This window comes from Aulonocara stuartgranti, assembly GCF_965226115.1.
Source record: "Aulonocara stuartgranti genome assembly, chromosome: 15".
NCBI lineage: Eukaryota > Metazoa > Chordata > Actinopteri > Cichliformes > Cichlidae > Aulonocara > Aulonocara stuartgranti.
Window position 1 is genome coordinate 16,388,074 of NC_138951.1, and position 27,894 is coordinate 16,415,967.

The 27,894-nt window shown below is 41.0% G+C and overlaps 1 protein-coding gene across 3 annotated transcripts in view; it reads left to right on the top strand.

Annotated features, from left to right (window-relative positions):
• lama2 (laminin, alpha 2) overlaps positions 1-27,894 on the top strand; it is a 233,467-nt gene that overhangs the window by 71,538 nt on the left and 134,035 nt on the right. For all 3 annotated transcript variants that reach the window (XM_082506113.1, XM_082506112.1, XM_082506111.1), the window contains exons 6-14: positions 12,400-12,579; positions 12,712-12,801; positions 15,825-15,942; positions 18,154-18,332; positions 18,415-18,514; positions 18,995-19,052; positions 19,883-19,985; positions 20,237-20,377; positions 23,876-24,040. In XM_082506113.1, coding sequence (XP_082362239.1) covers positions 12,400-12,579; positions 12,712-12,801; positions 15,825-15,942; positions 18,154-18,332; positions 18,415-18,514; positions 18,995-19,052; positions 19,883-19,985; positions 20,237-20,377; positions 23,876-24,040 — 1,134 coding nt within the window. The remainder of the gene's footprint in view (positions 1-12,399; positions 12,580-12,711; positions 12,802-15,824; positions 15,943-18,153; positions 18,333-18,414; positions 18,515-18,994; positions 19,053-19,882; positions 19,986-20,236; positions 20,378-23,875; positions 24,041-27,894) is intronic.

The window sequence follows — 27,894 nt, forward strand, 5'->3', positions numbered from 1 at the left end:
AGTGAAACCATAATGAGTCGTAGGCGATGTGTCACAGCATCGCACACACACGTTCACAATGTCACCCCACCACTCATCACACACACGCCAGCACACACACATAGAGAACCGGCTCCTTCGTTACTTCCAAGTGTGCAGCTTACACCCATCAAGTGTTTCCCCTTGACATACATGCACATACACACCGTCAGCTCACTGAAAGAGTTTTTCTTTTTTTTTCTTTTTTTTCTTTTTTACAGATGCCAAATGTTGCTTTTGGCCACATTAGTGAGACAGACAGATGGACAGTCAGACAGTCAGACAGGCAGACAGAACCTAACACTTCTTATTATGTGCCTGCTTGGTGATTATTGTTTATGCACAATATAAACTGATGCTTCTACTACTTTCACTCTGATTTAATGTTAGACCAGTGCTGGAAAAATACAAGATTCTTTGAATGCCATCAGTAATTGTGCTTGTCCTTCCTTTTTCTATTATTATGATCCAAGTTGTAAGATTCTGTAGAGAGGTATAATCTTTGCCTTGTGGGCATCCTGTCATTAGCAATTTTACATCAGGAAATCTTTTTTGGTTGAGAATTACTACGTTTCAGAAAGGATTTTTGGTCATCTAACATTTCAGCTCATACATTTAATGCAATTCAATGTTATTCATATATTGCCAAAAAGGTAAAGACCCTAAAATAATAGAGAAAACCCCAGAAATCAAACAACCCACTTTGAGCAAGAACTTGGTGACAACGGGAAGGAAAAACTCCCTTTTAACAGTAAGAAACCTCTGCCGTGACTGGTTGTGGTTAGTGGGAGGAAGACATGATGCAGAAGAGAGCCAGAAATTAATAATAACTAATGATTAAATGCAGAGTGGTGTACAAACACAGTGAAAATGAGGCATACTGAAGAAATACACAGTGCATCATAGGAAGCCCCTAGCAACCTACATCTATACATATAGATGTAGGTTGATGTAGGCTATTTTCCCAGGCGTGGGACTAATAAAGGTTATCTTATCTTATCTTATCTTATACACCCAGCCTAAACTATATACTTTATCACAAAGGAAATTTTTAATCCTAATCTTAAAAATAGAGATAGTGTCTGTCTCCTGAATCCAAACTGGAAGCTGGTTTCACAGAAGAGGGGCCTGAAAACTGAAGGCTCTGCCTCCCATTCTACGTTTAAATACTCTAGAAACCACAAGTAAGCCTGTGGTCTTAGAGTAAAGTGCTCTATTGGGGTGATAAGGTAGGGGAGACCGGGGATAGTTGTAACATTTTTGACATTTCTGTCTGTAAATTGGAGCTCTTTTAAGGTAGTGGATTCAAAATGTAATGCAAAGTATTTACATGTCTCGGCTATTAAATAGTGCAGCTATTTTCTCTGCAGCACAATTACCCATTGCATGGTATGGTCTCAAACACGAAGAGTGAAATGTTACAATTAACCCCATAGTCTGGGTTAGTTGTAACATATCCTGGGGTGAAATGTAACACAATGAAATAAGGGTACTAACAAAACATTAACATGTAATCTTTGTTTATTCAACACATGAATGCACTTAGAGCCATTTATGTAGTGTGTGTGTGACGAAGGGCCAGCTCTGTTCTAGGATGTCCTCTGGACCCAGTGGAGGTGGTGAGTGACAGGAGAATGGCGGCTAAGCTGTCATCCCTGTTGGACAACGTCTCCCACCCCATGCAGCAGACTGTGACAGCACTGAGCAGCTCCTTCAGTGGGAGACTGCGGCACCCACGGTGTGGGACGGAGAGATTTCGCAGGTCTTTCCTCCCCACTGCTGTCAGACTCCACAACAAAGACTTTAACTGAACAAACACACACATCCACACATGTGCAATAACACTAAGTGCAATAATCCTTTCTGGCATCGTTGTATTTTTACTCAGTTGTATATAGCATTCGTATTCTATTTTTATCTTATTGTATATTTTTATTCTATTTTATTCTACTGTATATAGTATATTATTTTATTCTATTCTGTACAGCTGTGTACTGTATTTATTCTTATTGTATTCTAATTTTTGCGTCATAACTTTTGCACTGTCCACTTCCTGCTGTGATAAAACAAATTTCCCACGTGTGGGACTAATAAAGGTTATCTTATCTTATCTTATCTTATCTCTCCCCGGCCGGGCGGAAGTGCACGCAGACGGCGCCGAGATCGTAAACAAAGGCGAGGTAGGCGCGGAGGGCTACGGGCTAAGCTAAAGCTAACACCACACCGGCTGCCTTTACCCAGTATTTTTCTCGCCAATGTCCGTTCTCTGGCAAACAAAATGGATGAGATACGGCTCTCCATCACTAACAACAGACGGATTATGGACTCAAATGTCATGTTTTTCACCGAAACATGGCTGAACAACAGCTGCCCGGACAATGCTATCGAGTTAGCAGGACGCCACACACACCGAGCCGACAGGCTAGCAGATGACTCCGGCAAGACCAGAGGTGGAGGTTTGTGCATTTATATTAACAATGCTTGGTGCATGAACTCCACTACTACTGAGAGTCACTGCTCACCTAATGCGGAGTTTTTAATGGTCAAATGCAGACCTTATTATCTCCCCAGAGAACTCACTTCGATCATACTCACTGCCGTATATATACCCCCCGACGCTAATGCTAGGTTGGCCATGAAAGAACTTTCTGCAGCCATTAACAAACACCAGAATAAACACCCCGAGGCTGCTTTTATTGTTGCTGGCGACTTCAACCACACCAACTTAAAGACAGTCCTCCCCAGATTCCACCAACATGTCTCCTGCCACACCAGAGGAGACAAGACTTTAGACCATGTGTATTCCAACCTGGCTGGAGCCTACAAAGCCACACCCCTCCCCCACATTGGACAATCGGACCATCTCTCCCTGTTCCTCACACCTCGGTATTCACCACTCATCCAACGTGTGAAACCTGCTGTGAGGACAATTAAAGTGTGGCCAGAGGGGACAGACGCAGTGCTCCAGGACAGATTTAAAAACACAGACTGGAATATGTTCACCCACACAGACCTGGACCAGTACGCCTCATCTGTACTGGATTACATCTCCAAAACCACAGACAGTGTCACCACCCAGAAACGGATCACCATGTACCCCAACCAGAAGCCTTGGATGAACCGGGATGTTCGTCTCCTCCTGAAGGCCCGCAACACTGCCTTTAGGTCAGGAGATGCACACGCCTACAGTACAGCCAGGGCTAATCTAAAGAAGGGCATCAAAAAAGCCAAACACCATTACAAAAAGAAGGTAGAAGAACACTTCTCCAACTCCAACCCCCGACGCATGTGGCAAGGACTCCAGACCATCACAGACTACAGGACCACCAAACCCTCCCCCGCATCCTCTGATGTCTCCTTCCTCAACGAGCTCAACAACTTTTATGCTCGTTTTGAGCGAGGGAACCCCACAACCAAAGCAGACATGACGCCAGACCACCAACCTCTGACTCTCTCCCCCACCGATGTAGGAGCGGTGCTGAGCAGGATCAATGTCCACAAGGCTGCAGGCCCTGATGGCATCCCCAGGCGTGTTCTCAGAGCGTGTTCTGGGGAGCTTGCAGGAGTGCTCACAGACATATTCAATCTGTCCTTGGCCCACGCTGTGGTACCGGCCTGCTTCAAATCCACCTCCATCGTCCCGATACCCAAAAACTCCAACCCATCTTGCCTCAATGATTACCGCCCAGTAGCACTCACCCCCATCATCACTAAGTGCTTAGAGCGACTGGTCCTAGCACACTTCAAATCCTGTCTCCCCCCCACCCTGGACCCCCACCAATTCGCATACCGCCAGAACAGGAGCACAGAGGATGCAGTCTCCATCGCAATGCACTCTGTCCTCTCACACCTGGACAACAACAACACCTACGCCAGAATGCTGTTTATAGACTTCAGTTCAGCATTCAATACAATCCACCCCTCACAACTCATCAGGAAACTGACAGATCTGGGCATCAGTTCCCTCATCTGCAAATGGTTACTGGACTTCCTGACCAACCGCCCCCAACATGTCCGGCTGGATAACCACTGCTCATCTACCATCACAATGAACACCGGTGTACCACAAGGCTGTGTGATGAGCCCTTTCCTCTACTCCCTCTTCACCCACGACTGCAGACCTGCTGACGGTTCCAACACCATCATTAAGTTTGCAGATGACACCACGGTGATTGGCCTCATCAGTGACAACGATGAGGCCGCCTACAGGGAGGAGGTGGATCGTCTGGCTGAGTGGTGCGACAGAAACAACCTGCTGCTTAACACCGAGAAGACCTCATCGTGGACTACAGGAGGAATGCTGACCCACATCCACCCATCCACATTAAGGGGACGGCTGTGGAGCGTGTGAGCAGCTTCAAGTTCCTGGGAGTCCACATCTCCGAGGATCTCACCTGGACGACCAACTGCTCCAAGCTGGTCAAGAAGGCTCACCAGCGCCTCTTCTTCTTGAGGACTCTGAGGAAGAACCACCTGTCCTCAGACATCCTGGTGAACTTCTATCGCTGCACCATCGAGAGCATCCTGACCAACTGTATAACAGTCTGGTACGGGAACTGCTCTGCCTCGGACCGGAAGGCGTTGCAGAGGGTCGTGAAAACTGCCCAGCGCATCGCCGAAGCACCACTTCCTGCCATAAAAGACATCTACAGGAAGCAGTGTCTGAAAAGGGCTGGGAAAATCATCAAAGACCCCAGTCCCCCATCGCATGGACTCTTCACCCTCCTGCCCTCTGGGAGGCGCTACAGGAGCCTCCGGACTAAGACCACCAGGTACCGGAACAGCTTCTTCCCCACAGCTGTCAGACTCCTGAACTCTGCCTCCTGACATCTGACCCACGTTAAACTCATGGACTGAACATACACACACCCACAATGGACAACTGTACCCTCAAACACACAATAATAACATGGACTGAACCACCACTCACAACCACTAGCACTTTATATAGCCTCTGTAGAAACTATCTACACCCTCACTTATCTTAACTGCACTACTGTATACAGTGGGGCAAAAAAGTATTTAGTCAGCCACCGATTGTGCAAGTTCCCCCACTTAAAATGATGACAGAGGTCAGTAATTTGCACCAGAGGTACACTTCAACTGTGAGAGACAGAATGTGAAAAAAAATCCATGAATTCACATGGTAGGATTTGTAAAGAATTTATTCATAAATCAGGGTGGAAAATAAGTATTTGGTCACCTCAAACAAGGAAAATCTCTGGCTCTCACAGACCTGTAACGTCTTCTGTAGGAAGCTTTTCTGTCCCCCACTCGTTACCTGTATGAATGGCACCTGTTTGAACTCATCATCTGTATAAAAGACACCTGTCCACAGCCTCAAACAGTCAGACTCCAAACTCCGCCATGGCCAAGACCAAAGAGCTTTCGAAGGACACCAGGAAAAGTATTGTAGACCTGCACCAGACTGGGAAGAGTGAATCTACAATAGGCAAGCAGCTTGGTGTGAAAAAATCAACTGTGGGAGCAATCATCAGAAAATGGAAGACATACAAGTCCACTGATAATCTCCCTCGATCTGGGGCTCCACGCAAGATCTCATCCCGTGGGGTCAAAATGATCATGAGAACGGTGAGCAAAGATCCCAGAACCACACGGGGGGACCTGGTGAATGACCTGCAGAGAGCTGGGACCAAAGTAACAAAAGTCACCATCAGTAACACACTACAACGGCAGGGAATCAAATCCCGCAGTGCCAGACGTGTTCCGCTGCTGAAGCCAGTGCATGTCCAGGCCCGTCTGAAGTTTGCCAGAGAGCACATGGATGATACAGCAGAGGATTGGGAGAATGTCATGTGGTCAGATGAAACCAAAGTAGAACTTTTTGGTATAAACTCAACTCGTCGTGTTTGGAGGAAGAAGAATACTGAGTTGCATCCCAAGAACACCATACCTACTTTGAAGCATGGGGGTGGAAACATCATGCTATGGGGCTGTTTTTCTGCCAAGGGGACAGGACGACTGATCCGTGTTAAGGACAGAATGAATGGGGCCATGTATCGTGAGATTTTGAGCCAAAACCTCCTTCCATCAGTGAGAACTTTGAAGATGAAACGAGGCTGGGTCTTCCAACATGACAATGATCCAAAACACACCGCCCGGGCAACAAAGGAGTGGCTCCGTAAGAAGCATTTGAAAGTCCTGGAGTGGCCTAGCCAGTCTCCAGACCTCAACCCCATAGAAAATCTGTGGCGGGAGTTGAAAGTCCGTGTTGCTCGGCGACAGCCCCAAAACATCACTGCTCTCGAGAAGATCTGCATGGAGGAATGGGCCAAAATACCAGCTACTGTGTGTGCAAACCTGGTAAAGACCTATAGTAAACGTTTGACCTCTGTTATTGCCAACAAAGGTTATGTTACAAAGTATTGAGTTGTATTTTTGTTATTGACCAAATACTTATTTTCCACCCTGATTTACGAATAAATTCTTTACAAATCCTACCATGTGGATTCATGGATTTTTTTTTCACATTCTGTCTCTCACAGTTGAAGTGTACCTCTGGTGCAAATTACTGACCTCTGTCATCATTTTAGGTGGGGGAACTTGCACAATCGGTGGCTGACTAAATACTTTTTTGCCCCACTGTAGCTCTGTGTAAATAATCATTCTGTACATTCGATAATCTTTAATCCTACAACTGTTTACAACTTGCATAGTTCCCATTCTGTATAGCTGTATATCTCAGATTCTGTAAAGTTATTTATTTCATATTCTGTATAGTTTTTCATATTTATATCCTGTTCATAGCCTGTACATAGCTTGTACTCACTACAGCCTGTACATACTTATAGTTATAGAATATTCACAACATACTTCATACCGTGTACATTATAACATACCATAATAGACCCATTTCTGTAATATACTCACATATCTATATTATTGCTAATATATCTATATCACTAAAGCACTTCTGGATGGATGCAAACTGCATTTCGTTGCCCTGTACCTGTGCATGTGCAATGACAATAAAGTTGAATTCTAATTCTAATTCTAATAATGTATGTGTGGGAACACAAACAGTGGAGGAATTGTGTTGCCAATGGCATTAACCGCATATACAAAAGCGACCAGTGAACCTCTCTCTGCTGATGTCGTTGCCCCAACTTGTTTAATATAAGTTAAAGTAATAGTGTGGTAAGTTGTAACATCTGCATTATTGTTACAACTAACCCAGACTGTTGCTGTTACAACTGACCCAGACTCCTATAGCCATGAACTAGCTAACATTACAGCCAACGGCTAAAACATTAGCACTATAGACCTACCCAGAATATATCCCCATAGACATACAAATAACATAATTTAAGTTTGATGAGTTTAACTGCAAAGCAGATAATGCTATTAGAAATTGAAATAAAGTAGAAAAACTTACTTTTTGGCATACAAATTACTTTTTTCATGTTAAATTGTCTGTGTTTGACAAAATGCGCTGATTTTTCACATGTGATAGCAGAACTGAGTTGGGCATGTACAGGATGAGTCACATCATTTGAAACTTAGCCCTGATTGGAGAAATTGGAAGTGTTACAACTGACCCACGTTACAACTATCCCCGGTCTCCCCTACTATGAGGTCTTTAAGCTAAGATGGGGGCTGATCATTTAAGATCTTGTATATGAGGAGAAAGATTTTAAATTTGATTCTGGATTTAACAGGGAGCCAATGAAGAGAAGCCAATATAGTCCCTGTCAGTACAATTGCTGCAGCATGTTGGATCAACTGAAGGCTTTCAAAGAGTTTTTAGGACATCCTGATAATAATCAACTGCAATAGTCCAGCCTAAAAGTAATAAATTCATGAACTAGTTTTTCATATCTATATAATCAGCATCTCAAATGGCTACAACTTCATGCATTTGGACCTGTAGATATAGAAAAAACAACCTGCTGAAGTTGAAACTGAGCAGAATGGGGAAGAAACGTACTCTTAAGTGACTTTGAACATGGCTTTATTCCTGGTGCCAGACAGGCTGGTCTCAGTATTTCAGAAACTGCTGATCGACTGAGATTTTTCCACACAACCATCTGTCGGTTTTACAGAGAATGGTCCAAAAAAAGAAAACATAGAGTGAGGTTTATGGGTGAAAATGTCTTGATACCAGAGGTCAGAGCAGAATGGCTAGACTGTTTTTTTAATAAATGGGCAACAGTTAATCAGATATCTACATGTTAAAAGCAAGGCATACAGAATAACACAACTGGGCGCACAACAGGTCCACGCCTGCCGCCTCTGTCAGCAAAGAACAGGAAACTGAGACTACAGATTACACTGGCTCACCAAAAATGGACAATAGGAGATTGGAAAAATGTTTAAACACCACAACCTACCAGGGCACCATTTATATTGATGTTCATCTCTTTATAACAACAGCGTAGGGCTCTTTTGATGGCTGTTTTCAACAGGATAATGTGCAATGCCATCAAGTTCAAATCATCTCAAGCTGGTTTCTTGAGCATTTGCTGAACTTAAATGCCTTCCACAGTCGCCAGATATCAATCCAACAGGGCACCTTTGGGATGTGATGGAACAGGAGATCGTCATCATGGATATGCAGCTCACAAATGTGCATCAGCTATGTGATCCTATCTTGTCAGTATGGAAAAAACATTTTTGAAAAACCTCTTACACATCATCATTCTGTGTGGTGAACAGTGTTGGGTAAGTTACTTTAAAATAGTAACTTAGTTACATTACTAGTTACTTCGCTCAAAAGTAACTCAGTTACTTCAAGTTACTCGTTACTTTCAAAGTAACTAGTTACTAGGGAAAGTAACTTTGGTTTTACTCAGAATTCTCTTGTTAATGTGTTGCTTCCATAACTTTGCCAGTCTTCTAGCTTGCTTACTTGCCACAAGTGCACTGTGCCACCTACCAATAGAAAGGAAAAGATAATGTGCATATTTCCACGAGAGAAATCCCACGCCTGGACCGTCATTGACTGCTGCCATGATTCTAGCCTACGTCACAGCGTCATGTGCGCCTTTTACATCCAACACAAAAACTGCAGTCGTGGTGCTTTCGATTGTACTCAGAACTCGGAAATTCTGCCTTCTGAATAGGAAGATGTAGGCAACACCAGACTGCAGATGAGCTGCATACAGAGCTGGACTGGGACAAAAAATTGGCCCGGGCATTTTGACTGGAGACTGGCCCACCATTATAGCAAAAATCATAAAGCCTTTGAATGAAAATAAACACTGTTGTGACAGTGATGTTCACTGTTTTGATGGTATATATGCATCAATCTATCAATCGTTTGTTGTAAGATTCAGATAATTATTTTTTAAAAGCTAGACATTTTAAATGGGAATAAGAAAGAAAAGTATTTCTTTGTGCCCCCCTTTCCCTGTTAATGCCCTACCTGGCCCCCTGGCAACACTTTGCTAGATCCGCCCCTGCACAGTTACCAGCTGTCAGCTACTTAGAAAAGGATCCTGGTGTTATTTGTCGCTCAGAAACAGTTCATAACTTCAACTCATTCATGTCACCTAAAAGGTAAACCTGTTTCTCCATCACAGCTCTGATGATTCAGTAAGGACATCTCCTGGTTTCATCTTCATGTTTCCCTCTCACCAGATAACCAAACTGATATCATGACCAGCAGCTTTACAGCTGTGGCTCCAGCAAACATCAGCTGATACTAGAAATTAATATTAAATAAATTCTAACAACAGCTGATCAAGCTTAAACGTGCTGCTGTTGTTTAGCGCGACATCCTTTGGTTTCCTCTTTCGGCGCAAAGTGAGCGATAAACAAACAAGAGAGAAAAGCCGATCAGCTGATCATTGATCAGTTTTCATGATTGAAGTAGAAACGGGAGAGGGAGGGGGGAGAATGAGAGAAGAAGAGGCAGCTGTGCAGCAAAGACACAGAATAACTCCAGCTTTGTGCCTTTTTCATTGTAGCTGAATTACGGCACAAACTGTTCCTTTTCACCTCAATAAGAAACTCGTAATATTTTCTCTGAATACCAGGCGGGACGGTTGGCAACTCTAATAACTTATGAACAAAATAAAGTGCAACATCATTAACTTCATAGGACCCACCCAGCTGTATAGAAACTCCGTCATGCTAGCTAGCACGCAGTACGGAAAAAGTCAGAATAACGAAAATAAACACCACCTAAACTTGGTTTATATCTGACTCAGATAGACTGCAGGTCATAACTTCTTACCTGAAGTTCAGTTCACATTTGGACTGGCGGCCGCCTCGGGTCTCTTTTCCTTCATCCACCTGCTGGCCTCCACCACTTGCTAATGTTACTGAATCTGTGGAAGCTCCGCGATAGCCACCACACGAAGTAACGAGTAACGACCCTATCTAAATCCCAGTAACGACTAACGCGTTCCTGATTTTGGCATAATAACGAGTTACCGTGCTCGTTACCACAATAATAACGTAGTTACTGTAACGTGTTACTTGATAACGCGTTAGTCCCAACACTGGCGGTGAAGGAGCTAAACATCCAGGAAACGAAACACTGATCAAAACGTGGGTGAATAGAGACAGATTTTTTTTAAATACATTATGAACCAGTGAAAAACCATCTGTGATATTACATAAAAAACACGCTGATACACTCAGTAAAAAACAAATTTAGGTATAAAGAAGCATAAGAAATTTGAGGCTTCTGACTGAATCAGGTGTGCATGACAAGATGTCTTAGCCAGCGAGTATTTAAACTCTGCCAAGTTGTGGAAGGCAGGGTGAAACTGTTACTATGTGATAAGTTATAGTAAAGTTGGGACACTCTTGGAAGTTATAATCCCTTAAATAAGTTGTGCTGTCAGCTGTAAGGAGGCATTTTTCTTATTGAGTCTTCTTTAAGTGCTTTAAGTGTTAGTGCCAGGTTAGCTTAGCCTACTGTGACCAGTCACTGTTCAACAACAAAGACTGTATATAAGTTGGTCACAGCCACTGTGACATCACCCATTGCTTTTCCCTCTGCATCTTGAGGTCTCTTTTTCCTTTTGCCATGCTGGGTTTTTTTGTCAGAGGGAAGTATATTTGGAAGATAAAGTGGTGTGCTAAGTTATCTACTAAGCTTGATTACAAAACAGGTATCTGATAATTATTACTAACTAGTGCTAAATAACAGATAATTCATTAGCCCAGAAAGGCACCAAGAACACAAACATAGTCAAGAGATTAAGTTGAGTGACTCATATGTGCTCTGATGTGGCTACATTTGTCCCCATTTTAAACCCTTTCAGAATTCATTCAAATGACCTAAAAAAAAATGCCAAAACATTTTTTGTCCACATTTTTGTCACTTCTGTGATGGCTTCACTTTTTAGTTCAGGACTCTCAGTCTGTTGTGGTCAAAGGGTGATAGCAGGTTTTATGTTTGAATCACTGCTGTGCTTTGCTGTAGCCACTGTCTCCTGGTCTGAATTTGAAATCAGTTTTTATTATTACCAAATAAAACCATTTTCTACCCTGACATTCTTGTTGAATCCAGTGAAAATCAGCATTCTTTTAATTAAATTTGATATGTTTCTGTTGTTAAAGAACAAATAGCAATTTATCCTAGAAGCTGTCGCTGCTCATCAGTGTTGGTCAAGTTACTTGAAAAAGGAATTAGTAACTAATTACTGATTACTTGTCCAAAAAATTAACCCCGTTACTTTACTGACTACTTATTTTCCAAAGTAATTAGTTACTTAGTTACTTAGATAGTTACTTTTTAAAAACATGATACATTATATGCAACAGTCTTTGACTTGAATAAATTTGTTTAAGATTTAAACCTATTTACTGCATATCAGCACATAAAATAAAATAGTGCTTTGTGTTTACGCTCACTCTTTCAAATAGATGCAAGTAAAACACAGCAGAAATTAAAAAAAATCAAAGACTCAGGACTGAGTCCTGTCGCTCTTAAATCTATTTTCACCTGTTTAGCAGGAGTTGGGCGGGTGGAGGTTTGCCCGGTGCCGCAGCGGTCATGTCAGTGGGGGGGATCTGGGGGTTTCTCTGTGAATTTCACATTCGCGTGGCAGCGTGCTAGGTACTTGCTCAGAAGTTTAGGGGGTCTTCTTCACACGCAGTGTACAGTTGATAGTAATGTTTTTGTCTTTTTATGGAATCAAACTCAAAGTAAGGTCAGTACTTTGACCCTTTTAAACAGTAACACAGAGTGCTTACGGGAAAATAACAGTAATCTAATTACTTTTTTGCAATAGTAATCCCTTACTTTACTCATTACCTGAAAAAAGTAATTGGATTACCTGCCCATCGTTATGTCGTTTGAATTTTTACTTCTTCTGTTTACTGCTGTGAGAAACTCACAAAACATTTAATCTTCACAGCATGCAGTCGAATTCTGTTGTCATATCTTGGCGTTTATCTCTACAGATACACACTTCTCTGATCAATGGTAGACCCAGTGCAGATGACCCCTCGCCAACTCTCCTGAACTTCACGTCCGCCCGCTACATCAGGTTGGTGTTTCAGAGAATCAGAACGCTGAACGCCGACCTCATGACTCTGACACTCCATGACCCCAAAGATATGGATCCTATTGTGACGAGACGGGTGAGGCTAAAAACACATGCACTACCACTTTAACTTTGTCAGTATGAGTCATTCATCTCTGGATATTTTTAAGTAGAATATCTTTTGAGTCATTGGTTGTTAAAGTTGCAATAACCTGTTTTGGCTCTTCAGTACTACTATACCATTAAGGACATCTCAGTTGGAGGGATGTGCATCTGTTTTGGCCATGCGAAAGCTTGTCCACTCAACAGTGTTACAAAGGTAATAATGTCCAACTTTCTCTCACTCTGTTTAACAATACCATCAAGGTGATGTAGCTCTTCCATAGTTCTGAACAGGAGTAAAGAGAGCCCTCAGGCATCACCTTTTCATCTAACTCCTTCTATAAAAACTTTCCGTGTGAGTCTGTGCGCGCCTTTCTGCAGGGGACACAGGTGACACTGTACAGCGTCGTCTCACGTGTCACTTCAAACAGAGGAGTGTTTGATACCAGACACCTGATCTTTCCCTCTTTTTCTCCCACCACACACACATGCACCGCGTTGTGTCCTTTACATGTCCCGAGGCTGAAACAAGAAGTCTAACTCGGATTTGACACCTGTGTCTGGTCCCTCGGTGGTGATGTCAGTGACAATAAGTGATGTCACTGGTGTGTGAAAAGTCCTGTTTTTTTTTTCTTCTTCTTTTCCCACCGTCTCTAACCAAGACTTGAGGAAGTATTTAAACTCACTAGAGGAGACTAACCACTTTCTTCTGCCCAGGTGTTTAAAGGCTACACATTTAGTCAGTTTTAATAGAACAAAAAGACTTTGCAGAGCAGATGTAGTATACGGTACAACCGAATAATTTCTGTTTATTTATAATTCTGCTTTATTTATCTGCAGTTTTTTAGAGCCTCTGTGTTGCGCTGTCTTCCCACAGGACATTTAGCTTTTTTACTTTGATTAGTGTTCAAACAATCCATGCAGTAGCATACTGGGCAGACATTCAGAAAGGTGGAGACCTGCGAGATGATTTGTTGATGATCGTCTGCAGAACATTTGTTCAGATGCCTGCTCAGCACAAAGGCAGCCTAAGCAAGAGCTGTAGCATTGTGTCTCAGATAAAAAGGGGCAAATTTACTCATGCCAACAAATCCAGACTTGGCTCTCGTTGTGCTATTGTACTGCTCTCCTCTCAGTTAAATCTGGCACCCTCACCATATCAACCAATTTACAGAAAGTCCTAAATTGAATTACTGAACCTTAGTTGGCAAATATCCTGCTACATTCTGCTTTGTCTGTGTTTAGTTTTGAATTTATTTCTCTCCTGGGAGACTAATCGTGAACCTATTTACTGCTAACTGAAAATTTGGAAACTGAACCAAGTTCTTTCAGTTGATTTGGCTCTCATGTGTACACATTGTTGTTTAAAGGGCTTTCAAAAGGTGATGCATTTGATAATTACCTATTTGCACTCTATTCTCACATTCATGTGAATGTTGAGGTGCCACACGAGGGTGCGCAAAGGAGAGAATTTTTTTTCTGTGTATATTAAAAATATATTCGTAAATATTGTACAGAGGGTTATACATGTACACTTTCTACACTTTTAGATTCAAATCAATACAAACTTGATCTCAACATTTTATTTTGCTTCAGTTCAGGTGTTGTTCATACATTCAAACATTCTTACTGCAGATGTGGTTATGCATGTAAAGGACCACAAAGTCACAGCAAGAACATAAAGACTGCATTTGAACTAGGTTATTACTTTATTTGAAAAATTGATAGTTACAGTGCTTATTATCTCAGAACAGTTTAAAAGAGATTTGTTCTGGAAGCTATGTGGTTGAAAATGCATTAAAATGTCTTATAACAGTGTCTGTAAAACAATTTTTGATGTGATTCTTATACAAACTGCCACGTGCATGATAATGGAATTCAAGGATTTTCCTGGTGACGAACTTTTTGTCGACCAAACCAGGAAAAAATATTATACCCTTTCATTTATCTAAGAAACACTAAGATATCAAGTTAAATTTCCATCTAATGGAAAATGTCAAAAACTAATAACAGATGCATTTTAATAACCAAATCAACAACAACAAATAAAACAACCAATATAAATAACCGATGCTAAATATGACGTGAAAACATGTTACTACAAAACATGTTCAAATATGACAAGTTAACATCTGACAAACGTATAAATTGTGACAGAAAAGTGTGGCGCATTGTGCCGTGCGTTATGAATGGCGCACACTGTTCAACCACTGCAATAAAAGTTCAAATTTAAAATAACAAAACAAGCATCCAGCCATTTTCTTCCGCTCATCTGAAGTGATGATTCAGTGATTTACTGGCATTTGGCATCAAGTAAAATTTTAACAATTGGATTAAACGACTACTAAGTCTGGTACCGACTGGTAACAGCGATGATTAGTTGCACACATCCATAGTGGTAATAGTCCACATTCAACTGAACAGTTCCTTTGCAGTAACTTGACCAGCACCATTTCCCTGCACAAGCAGTGCAGTTCCTGATATCTTATCATATCACCCATATCCCCCAAAGAACTCCCAACGCTGGGTTCGGTCACACTAAAACAGTGAAACAGTAAAACACCTCATACTACACTCAAGCAATAATTTCTATTTAGACGATTTATTGTCTAAAAAACTTAAAAAGATGGTTTTATTTTCACCATTTAACTCTCCACTTGATTCCAGCTCTGAAACCTCGTCAATCTCCTCCAGGATTAAAGGCCTCACTTCGGGCAGTGGAATTGTTAAGAATATAGTGGCAAGAAACAAAATTTGATAAGAAAGGAAAAAATAAAAAAAATTGATTTCCCTTCAGGATACAAAAATGGTGTAGGGGAAAATAAAAGTTAAAATCAACCTTATTGGGTTGTAAAGTCATTAAAATAATAATATCAAACAACGGGAGCTTCTCTAACAGGCTGTCACTCGGCACAGCGACAGGACACAAAGAAACAAATAATAGTTATTAGTTTAATTAACTGAAGGTCACTCTTTCCCAACACTGTGTGTGGGAGTAGTGTCAAGCTAAGGGCTGACATTTCATTTTTTCACTTAAGAGGTTTTGAATCACCTGCGGTGAAGAATTGGCTGCAGTGAAAAATCATATTTGTTCACGATTCAGATTCAGATTTAAAAACCTGCTTCTAGTTTGCACAATCAATTTAAAGAGAGCTCACATCTGTGAAATTTAAAGTGCACTGTTAATGTGTGTTTTCCATGTGTTTGTGTGTGGACATTTGTGTTTCTGCGCATATGTAGAAGTTTAGCTGTGAATGTGAACACAACACTTGTGGGGAGAGCTGTGATCGCTGTTGCCCAGGTTACCACCAGCAGCCTTGGATGGCAGGAACCTTCCTCACTCGACATGTCTGCGAGAGTAAGAAAAACACAGAACAAATTATATTTGTAAATTGCACACAGCTACCCACAAGCTTACAGCAGTTCACCCACAACACATTTGCTACTTATGAAAAATAAACAGTGACTTCTCAGATTTTCACGAGTTAAAAAGCCTCTATCAGAGTTCTTATGGCACTATATAATAGGAAACAGAATACCACATCTTTTCCTAAGAGATTGTAACTAGATATTTCAACTATTTTACCCATTATGTTATTTAACAATTTCTCCATCTACATTTTTAGCTTTACTTACAGATTTGGCAAACTATTACAACCATTTATACATTAAGTTTAGCAATTTGATTTACTAATGGCAGTTTAATGTTATGTGTATTGGCTAACAATTTATTTATTTATTTTATTTTGCTATTAATTTTTCAACATTGCATATTTATTTTAAATATTAATATATATCTATTTTAAAGACTAATATTATTTTTAATTTTACTTTTCTGGTCAAAGTCATTTAGGTCCATTCAGTTCAATAAATTGTGCTTCTTTTTCAGATTAGTTGAGCTAATTTTTTCACATAAAGCCTGGCTACTGCAAAACAGTAGGCTAACCCTAGAGTACTCACTCACTGAGGTCAGTACTCTCCACACAATTAAACTGTGAAGCTGTGCCCTGAAATTCACATTCTTTCCAGCTGATCAGAATCAGTCTGTGATATAAGTCTGTATAAAGCCATCCGAAATCACCCTGGCATCCATTAACCTTCATCAGTTATGCAGCAGTGGAGGGATGAGGTTAGAGGCTTCCACCTGTCATCATAAAACTAAGGTTACAACATGTAATCTTTATTTTATTTCACACAGGCTACACCCTCTGAAAGCTCTGTAGTCTTAGTGGCTCAATGACTGCTTCTGTTGCCTTGACATTGACATAACTAAAGTGACAAAAGGTCCTGTATAGCATAATAGTAAAAGAACTGACCATGACAGATTTAATACCAGTACTGAACAAACTGTTGTAATGGTAGGGGTAGAAAACGTTTATCTAAGATGAGGTATATGAAGCGAACTCGGCACTCTAGGATAGCACAGAATGATGCCCTGTAGTGTTGTGCAGCTTTACAGGTCAGCAGTGACCAGCGGGACAAGCTATCCACTGTTCTTAATCCCATAAACACAGCTGTGAACACGATACTGGATTAACAGTGGGTGGAAGGTCCAGTCATGCAAACATATAAGACAGATGTAATTGTAACTTTCTGGAGAACAAAAATCTTTCATAATCATGTCATGGAACATATAAAGCACTGTGTAGTGTTTAAGCATGTGATAGATCATGTAACGTGCTCTGCTTCTCAAGCCAACCAATATGCATTGTAATTAATATGTCGTAGGGACCTGAAATAAGGCATGCCGAGCAGTGAAGGTCAGTACTGTTTTCTTAACACCTGGCCATTTGTACAGCTGATGCCTTTAATCCCTGGATTTAATACACTTTAAGTAATGTCCATCAGGCCATTTCCCTGTGGTTGTTTTAACCTAAAATCTAAAAGTGTTTTGTGTGTCTGGCCTTGCAAATGTATGTGCTACATTAAATGTACTGAGTTTGTAGGGGTGAGAGTCCATAGCCATAGTGTAGGTTAAAAAGTCCATTAGTCATGTAGGGAAAACATATGATCAATATTGCATCAATCACAACATTATCTTTGCAAAACATGTTCTGGTCTGAATTAAGAAAATGTATGAAACAAATGAACTCGGCTACAAAATCGGAATCTAAACTCAAGAAGATCTTTGTGGCCTGGAGTTCGGGCCGTAGGAGACTTCTACAAACTTTAAGTCCAAGTTTCTTCTCAAAATTCCAAAGGACAATGCTTTTATCTAGCTCATGAATTTTAGACCACTTTAGTAAATATAGCAAACTAAAGTGAAAATGGAAAGGGCATGAATGAATAGTAAGGCTATTTTTTTCCTCTGGAGATAATTCTCTGGAGCCCTAGAGATAACACACAGCTCACAGTCAGTGTGTGAACCTTACGGCACTGTCTAAAAACCAGGATAGGGTGTTTTTTTTCTCATCTTGTGAGCAGATGAAGTAAAAGGATTAGAGAAAGTGTCCCCCCCCCCCCCCGGCTGCATATAATACTGTACAGAATTTTGATAGAAGAGGCAGGACTCGACAAATCCTATCAACTGCAGTACTACAGCCCACCAACTTTTTCTGTGTGTTTTCAGAGTGTAACTGCCACGGTAAGGCAGAAGAATGCTACTTTAATCAAACAGTGGCAGATCTGTCGCTCAGCCTGGACATTCACGGTCAGTACAAAGGGGGCGGAGTCTGCATAGGCTGCCGTGACGACACGGCTGGCATTAACTGTCAGAGCTGCGTTCCTGGATTCTACAGACCTGCTGACGTACGTAACCTGCTTATGCGTGTGTCCGTACATTACCTAAATTGCTGCTATTTGAACATGTCTGCGTTCTCTACCTGTCCAGGTGAGCGCTGAGGAGGAGAACCCTTGCATCCCCTGCTCCTGCGACCCATATGGTTCCATCAGCCAAACGTGTGTCGCAGATTCGAGACAAGCTATGCCCCGTATGCACTCAGTTTGACTTGTACTTTCTGTCTGGTAACGTGACTTTCCGCCTTGTTCTTTCTGAGGATCATTTAAGCCCTAACATAGGGATAATTTTGGCCCCTCAGTGGATATGCATGCAGACTTTTAGAGCCTGCACCCATTTCACATTTTAATTCATTTTAAAGTGGTACTTCAGTAACTCTGAGATTTCATCAATTCGGTCCACATTGATTTCCTATGGGATCGGGGTGAGTCGAGTTCAGCAGCATGCACAGAAGCTTCTGTTACTTGAAAATGTCTTTGACAGAACAGAACTATTTATATTAGAGATAATTTTACTCCTCTGTCCTCCTCTGTGTTTTCGCTGTTTTTATATCTAGCAAGTAGAGTTATTTTAGGTGCAGCTACTTCAAAGAGATACCCTTTCTCTTACACTTATACTTTTTTTATGTGTGCATGTGTCTCTTTGTGTGTGTGTGTTTGTGTTTGACTGACAGGCCAGCCAGCAGGGTCATGCTGGTGTAAGGAGGGTTTTGGGGGTCTGAGATGTGACAGGTGAGAGACACACATACACACACATGCACACAAATAGGGAAAGAGATAGACACATAGTGACAGGTGAGCAGAACCTTTCAGCTGTTGTCTGTTCCAATTAGTGTTTAGAAATTGCCACCAAGTTTCCATTAGGATCTTTGATGATATTGATTATCACACTTGGGTTGTATAGAAGTGACTGCATGCATAGCTGTGGTGCAAATGCAAGGCACTGTCTTATTTGCAGCTAAATGTTACTTCCTTAATAATACCTTTCATGAACTTAAACGGAGAGAACCACAGCCTGAGGTCTTCATGAAAAGTCTTAGCATTACTAAATTCCTACAAGAATTAAACAAGAAGCAGCTTCAATATCAACCCGTAGATCTGTCAACAGGGTCCTTCATGTTACTCTCCTGATTAGTTGGTTTGCGAGTAATTGCGTTTACTGATGTAATTGCTTTTTTTTTTGTATTATCTTTGATCCCACGGTAACCCAGTATTCCACTCTAGTCTAATGTAAAAGCCTTATCTTAAAAATACTGCTTTTCCTCTAAACTTTTAATGACCTACCCGCAGGGCCGCAGCATAAGCATTGTCTCTAAAATGACTTCCTAAATGCTATTTAATAGACTTGCTTTGGCTTACTTTCTCTGTTAATTAGTAGAAGTTTTTTGTTTTGGTTTTTCTGCTTAAGCACGCACACATATTACCAGCGTTAGCGGTTTGCAGCAGTGAGTAGGGGATCGGTGGCTCACGCGAAAACAGTTTGACCAGGATAAAGGCAGTGGTTGTTAATCTGATCAATTTACTGTTTTGACTTGATCTTTATTATTGCTGTAAAACTGTAGGTGTGCTATTGGTTATATGGGCTACCCATACTGTGAGCGCTGTAACTGCAGCGTTGAAGGAAGCGTCAACGCTGACCCATGTATAACACCCTGCATATGCAAGGTACACACAAACACGCACATTCGCATTTGTATGCACAGAAATAATGACAAGTACTCTCTCCTAACCTTTTTAGCCCTGTCATCATTATTTTCACCACATTAACATTGCCGGAACATGCTTTGCACTCGTAGCGTCAACCTGAGGGCAGCCTATAAACTATGCTGCGTCCTTCTTCTTCTTCTTTTTCTCCTCTCTCTTCTCTGCCTGCCCTTTTCTGTCTCTCCCCCTCTCTCTGTCTTTCTCACATGCAGGAAAATGTGGAGGGGGAAAATTGTGACCGCTGTAAGCTCGGATTCTACAATCTTCAAGCGTCCAACAGACGCGGCTGCGAAAAATGCTCCTGCATGGGCGTTTCCAGTCAGTGCGCTGCCTCCACGTGGACCTATCAGAATGTAGGAACTCATTATTCACTGATGTTGTGGGATGATGTAAACGCCACTTCAGTTTAAAATCTTTTCTGCAAGAGTGGCTTAGAGCTGAAAAACTGTTTTTTCCTCCTTTTATTCAAATATCATTTACTGCTGTAAACTTAAATTGCATCATAACTGTGCACCACAGAAGGATGAACATCAGCTGAGAAACAAATTTGTGACGCAAGTTGTTCTGACTAATTTTATAGTATGTGTTCCCTTCCATGACAAGTTTCAGAGTGGAGTAAACTTTCAGTTTGTGTTCATCTTTTGCATCTAATCCAACTTTGGTGACTTTTGACATGCAGAATTTTAAACAGCACTGATGTTCAGTGAATCAGAGAGTCCAAAACAGAAGCATGTGTCATGAGGTTTTACTGACATTGGCCTGTGTCTCCTTTTTCTAACAGCGTGCTTTACTTGAGAACAAATTGCTCAGCAAAAGAGACGTAAATCTGATTTTTAAACACGAGGGAAATACTACATGAACAACAGGTCTCATACATCAGAGTTATTATAGTTTTCTATAATGTGTGGGTTTGCTCATTTCAGTTTAGTTTAGTTTTTGAAAATGTTTGCTTTTAGTTTCATTTTTATTTGTTTTATAGTTAACTTGAGGGCATTGAGGGTATATGCTGGAAATAACATCGGTAAGGGTGCATAGGTATAAAAAATAAAAGCGAAGAACAAACCAGTTGAAAGCAACTGACTCAAAGTAGACATGCGAAGTCACAATAAATATATGCAAAAAGGCCTCATCGGCCAAGCTGTGATAACAAATTTTGCGAAAAGAATTAAACTGAAGTGTAACTCGGCTGGGATACGCTCCAGCACCCCGACAACCCTGAATTGGATAAGCAGAAGAAGATAGTTGGATGGGTAGTTTTAGTTTTTCATTTAGTTTCAGTCACCTAAAATAACCTTGTCATAATGTTCAATTAGGTTCAACGCTAACAAGCTTGGGCACTGACACTGAGTTTGACACAAGTTTTCGTGATTGAGTTAGTAATTAGTTTGCCAACTACTATTTACCCCTTTGTTTAATCAAATAAATTGGTTTGATCAGGCCTTCAGTATATTTTAAAGTGAAATTTTTCAGATTGTGAGTTTTTAATGTAGGTCCATAATACACATTTTCCTAACAAACAAAACAATCACTTAAGCTATCGCTCAAAACACTTTTTTTTTTAGATGACACGAAAACTACTCATCCACACTGCTGCATCAGTTTAATAAATATCTTTCAGGGCCTGAACATATCTGACACCAGGTGTAAAGTAATTTGGATCTGGCAAACATTAAAAACATCTGGAAATTAATCAGTAGGATGTTAAGCAGAAAAACAAAACTGCATAGAGAGTCTGGAGGGAACAGAGAGGTGAGAGACATGAAGAGAAAGAAAAATATGGAGGAAGGAAGAGGACAGGACTAGAAAGGAGAAGGGAGAAACAAGACAAGAGGCAAGAGGGAGGAGAGAGGTGAAGCAAGAGGAAAACAGTTTTTGACTGACAGGGAGGGTGGGAGAGGAGGAGAGAGGAGACGCTGACAGGATGACAGCTCTGATTTAGACACCGATCGTGTGTGTGTGTGTGTGTGTGTTTTCAAAAGGGGAAGCCAAGGTTAGGTTAATCACAATGACAGATGTGTGTCTAGCAATCTCTGATTCACAAACACACACACGTGCAGACACACATCAACACACACAAAATCCTTAAGAAAAAAAATCTCTTTCAAGGTGTCGATTGCAAACTTCCAGCTGACATGTGGCAGATTTACAAAGCTGTTACCAAAAGCTTAACTTTGACATTTTTGTTAAAAAAAAATCTTTTATCTCAATCAACTAATTACATTTACAATAAATTACATTAAAAAAAATCACATGATAGACATTTTCTATTGTTTTTTAAATTAACCTGAAGTAATATGGTGACTTTAACTTGAATTTTGCTTTTCATTTTTAATTACCTCTTATAATAAAGTATCGTTAGAGGTAATAATTTTCCTGCTCAGGAGTTCATCTATATAAACCACCTTCATTTTGCTTGAAGGATTTTTGTAAAAAGGTTTTGGGGTTTTGGAGGCAGTGGTATGGACAAGTTGACAGATGAAGTCAGGCAGGAGTCACCATGAGCTATGATGTTCATAGATGACACTGTGATGTACTGAGAGTATGGACAAGAGGAGTGTAGAGGAGTAGTAGTGGAGTGGAGGTGTGTGCTGGAGAGAAGAGGATTTGAAGTCAGTAGAAGCAAAGGAGAATACATGTGTGTGAATGAGAGGCAGGCAGGTGTAACAGTGAAGATGGACGAGTTGAGATACCTGGGGTGAAGCATCCAAAGCAACATACAGTGTACAATAAAGGTGAAAAAGAGAGTGCAGGTAGGGTGGAGTGGGTGAATGTAAATGAGGGTTTACAAGGTGGTGGTGAGACCTGCTGTGATTTGTGGTTTGAAGACAGTGGCATTAACAGAAAAGACACCAGGTGGAGCTGGAGGAGGCAGAGTTGAAGATGCTCAGTTTGGTTGGGAATGACCACAATACAGAAGATAAGGGTATGATGGAGGCAGACCAAGCTCAGATGATTTGGACATGTGTAGAAGAGGGATAGTGGGTATACTGGACAAAGGATGTTGAATATGGAGCTGCCAGGCAGGAGGAAAACAGGAGAAGGTCCATGAGTGCAGTGAAGAAGGACATGAGAGGGTTGCTGAAACAGAGGATTCTAGGGCAGGAACGAGAAGTCAATAAAACAAAGGTGACGTTTGGCAGTAGACTACCTGGACACAATAGGTACACAAAAAAAATACATTGCAACTTTGGTAATAGAAAAGAAGGAGCTCAGGTGGTGGATGAACAAATCTATTAAGAGAGTCAGAGTGTTGACAGTTGTGTGAAGTAGCAAATCCGAACCACCAGCTGGGCATTATAAGTAAAACCTGTCCGTCTACACTGAACATGCCTTGCTTTAATATGTTTGCTGTCAATGTTACTGATGTGCTGACAGTAAGCAACTCTGTCGCGTGGACAGAAATAATACTGTATGTTGCTTTTCTGTTTTAGACTCTCCCTTTACATATTTATATAAATTCTTTTCCTGATGACTATATATAAACATCTTACATCTCTACATGACTCACGCAGTTTAAGTGAGCAACAGAAAACCTGCTGAAAACAGAAAACCCCAACAAAAACTTGAAGTTGAAAGCTGACGTCTTGTTATGATGTGTACTTCCGCGATTGCAGAAGAGAGCGGAAAGGTGCAATCCTGCCACAGTCTCTTCACACAGATCGTGCCTCACAATTTGGGTGTTGAATTTTTTAACAACCCCTACACAGAAATATTCTTTGTGTACTTTGAAATGTGACATGGGGGAACTGCGGTCTGGGCATGCCAGCATGATCAGAGTAAAAAAGTTGTTTTTGAAATAGATGGAGCTGAAAGTAAAATAACTTTTTTTAACCTGGATGTTGTGTTCATAGGAGACCACTCTGACAGGCTGGCACCTGGTTGGCAACACGGGAGGGAGGGTGTGGTCCGTTCACAGAGAGACCCCTCCATATCTCAGCGTGCGACACTTAGATGTTGTGGACGATCTTGGCACCGCCTACTATTGGAATGCACCTGGACTATACTTAGGAAACAAGGTCAGCTGCAAGCACACACTCTGAGACTTTTACAAATGGCTTAAATGACACCTATTACGATTTTCCTTGTTTTCTTTATATTAAACATGGCCAGTGTTTCCAAAAATGAGGTCAGTGTATGTACAAGGAACCCGTGCGAGACAAGAGGCCATTTTTTCTGCTTTTGCCTGTCTATTATGCTCCTAATAATCCCTAATAATCTCAATTACACTGCTCCTGCATTGAGAACAGAAGCTCCACAACCTCCTGTTTGAGTCTTTTGTTTGCAGTGTGCAGCTAATCAAAAGAAAGTTGGCTTAAAGGAGAGAAGGAAAGGAGTTGAGACGACTTGTTTCAGAAACATGAAGAACTGAGGGGCTGCGCTAAGGCCCAGTTTAAGATAAATAATGCAAAGCTACTGTAGACGACCCCAAAAATGACATGGATTTGTCAGTGAATATATTCGGTGTCCTTTGAATAACCAGCAGTCAACACTGATTGCTGATTTTTTTTGTGCCTATTTTACTTGAGATAACTGAGAAACTACATTAGCACCAACATTAAAGTAGACACATCCAAATGCTCTCAAGGTCACAGTAGTAGCTCAGTTGTGCGTTGTTTTAATCCAATCTTTAATCTTATACTTCAGCAGCAATAAGCTATAAGCTAATGTTTCGGGTTACTTCAGCGGACTATTTGCTTCACGACATGGGCATTTCTAACTATATTACTGTGTAGTGATAGCACTGGCGGGCAAATATATAAGTTCTAACGTGATGCATCATTAGGATAGCCTTCACTATATAAACAGATCCAATTTATGATCTCAAAATGTATCCCCTGGGTGGAAGTCTGGTGAGAATGTGTCCTGCTGGGATGTTCACCTCCCTCGTAGCCCTGCTTCTCTGGATCAGCTTCTGCTAATGCCGACTGTTTGAAATTGCGCCGTGGCTTTCTGTATCCACGATTAGACTTTATCACTCCAGCTGGCAAATAGCTGCAGTCCATGTTTCAGAAGTCGAGTTTTTGCTCTACTACAACAACAGACCGACTGTGATGTTTGTCTGTGTGTCATGGCTTAGAGGAATATACCACTGAATTTCATTACTTTGCACCCGGCAGGCCTGGCTTGTCATCTCACTTCTTTGTCTGAACCTCTATCCCTCCCTCTAACCATCCCTCCATCCCTGCTTCTTTTCATTGGTGTGCTCCTCTAACTCTCTCTCCGTCTCTCCAGGACTCGCATTTTTCACCTCCCTGTTCCTAAATCATCTCCTTCTACTTCCCCCAAGCTCTTTTCTCTCTCACTTCTCTCTCTCTCTCTATCTCTTTCGCTTGCTTTGTGTCTCTTGGGGTAAACAGTGTTTCGCCTGTTGAACTCAATAATCAATGTGGGTTTTTTTTTTCCTCATCGCACACATGCATACACCAAACACACACACACGCACACGCATTAACACTCAGACAGACTCCCAGGTCTATATAAGTCAGATAATGATGTGTTTTGGAGGCATTAGGGACAGCAGAGCAGAACCAAATGCCTCCAAACATGGGAAACAAACAAATTACCACTGTGTGTATGTGTGTGTGTGTGTATGTGTGTGTGTGTGTGCATGCATGTGTGTGTGATCACTAGAAGCAGTACGCAATACTGTATGAAAAAGTGATTCTTTGCTTCAGTCTCTGATCATGTTACAGAGATAGATGCTATGTGACTTGACTATGTAACGCATTCACTTACACACGCACATACACACACACACAAACACGCTGTGATCTGTCATGTTAGCGTGTATCATTGGAAGTGACAGGCCATGTTTGTAATAACAAGCTAGCAGCAGATATATAAGTGCACAAATGTGTGTGTGATGATGTGCTCCATCTCCATCTCTGTATCGTTAATGCCATGCATGCGCATTGGCCCGATCGCCTGCTTCGCGGATGCTCATTGGTCCAGAAGAGCATTCCACTGATGCTCATTGGGTAGTTTATGTGCCATGTAGGTCCAGCGACTGCTCATTCACAGGAACAGCAGTTACTATCATTTAAAAGTGCCAAGTTTAAAAAATAGCCGTCTCTGCTTTATTTGCCAGCAGAGGGCAAATGAGTGGGGTTCAGCGTAAGGATCACAATAAAACTTTTTGATGTGGAGTGTAATCTCAATCTAAGAAAATGTTCCACAAGTTCAAAGACTGTTTTTTTTTTTTTAGTTGTTTTGGTCCTTCTTCACAAACCTGCAGTTGATTCAAGCACATGGACTTTCTTAATCTCTCAAATCTCCATTTTCTTTGGAGCACTTAAAGTAGTCCTTGCACTAAAATGTCATTTTGTTTTAGGAAGCACTCCTCTGTCACAAAAGTGCAGATCTTTGGCTTTTTAATCAGAAACCAAATACTTTATGATAATAGCAGCACAGAGTCTTTGCTAATTTACTAACAGATTCACAATCAACAAAATTTGGGAATAAAAGAATGATGAAGATGGCCAAAGAGAGAGCAAAGCCATAGAGTTTTCTTTTCTTCTCCCTTTAGCAACTCTATCTAGCTATTAGTCACCTTGCTTTTGTCTTCCTTGTGCATTTGACAAAGCAAAGAAAACAAAATGATCATTCTTTTAGAAGCAAACTAGCTACACTCCTGAGGGAGGAGCGGAGTAGCTGATTCTTTAGAAAAATGTTATAGAAGTTGACACCTCACCGTTGTAATGAATGAAATTTGTCTTTGTGGAAAATATTATTTTTCTCAGTAAGAAAAACATCAACCTTTTGCAAGCTGATGAGCTGTGACTTATGAGAGTGACAAATGTGTGTAGGTTTTGTGTATAATGTCACTACTAATCTGGTCTTAATTGCATGACATGGATTTGCCCTCCCCTTTCCTCTTTTCTTCTCTCCCTCCCCTTTCTTTTTCTGACTTGTACAGCTGAAAATGCACCGTTACGTCAGTTCGCGGTTGATTTCTTCCAGTTTTTTTTTTTTTCATTCTAAATGGCAAACTCATGGTCCAGAGAAAAAGAAAGGAAAATAATTACACCTGGTTATCAGTACAGCAACACAAAATTGCATTCCTGAAAGTCAAACAAGGCGTATATAGATACACAACCGTATTCAGTTTGCAGCAGGTCTTGAAGTTAAGATAACTGTTCCTCTGTACATTGTTGCCCAAGTTGCTATTTTGGCTTGTATCTCCACTGCTTATCCCCTGTCCTACTTTGCTCATTCAGGAGATATTAGAAGAGAACAAAAGCAGGTAACACATGCAACACATAATTTGGACAAAACTGGACTCATCAACACTGTAATTAATTGCAAAGTGTAGAGGAGTTTGGTTTTGTGCCTTTTCTGAATTATGAAATAATTTAATTTCCTGACAAATTCAGTGTAGGCCGATAGAGGCTGATAGACTTGTGTTTACATGTTCTTATAATTAAATGTGGAGTGCTAGTAGGATGTTCATACTTAATATAATAGCTGCAATGAGCCTCAAGGGTGAATATGTGCTGAATATTGAATGTGGGATATCATCTTTCTGTTTATTTGTTAGTTCAAGTCTGAAAGCAGGAAAGAAGTGTTGCACATATAGCCTGTGTATGTACACTCATTGGACACTTTATTAGGTAAACTTTGCTAATACTGGGTTGGAACCCCTTTTATTTTAGTAACTGCATAACTTAGCTCTTCATGGGAGAGATTGAGCAAGATGCTGGAGACAATCCTCAGAGATGTTGGTCCATATCGACCGTGATAGCATCACACACTTGCTGCAGATTCATCAGCAGCATATCCCGTTCCACCACCTCAAAAGATGGAGGTGGTGAAATGGGCCGAGTGGCATTGAGATTAGGTGACACAGGAGAACAATGAATTAATGGAAATC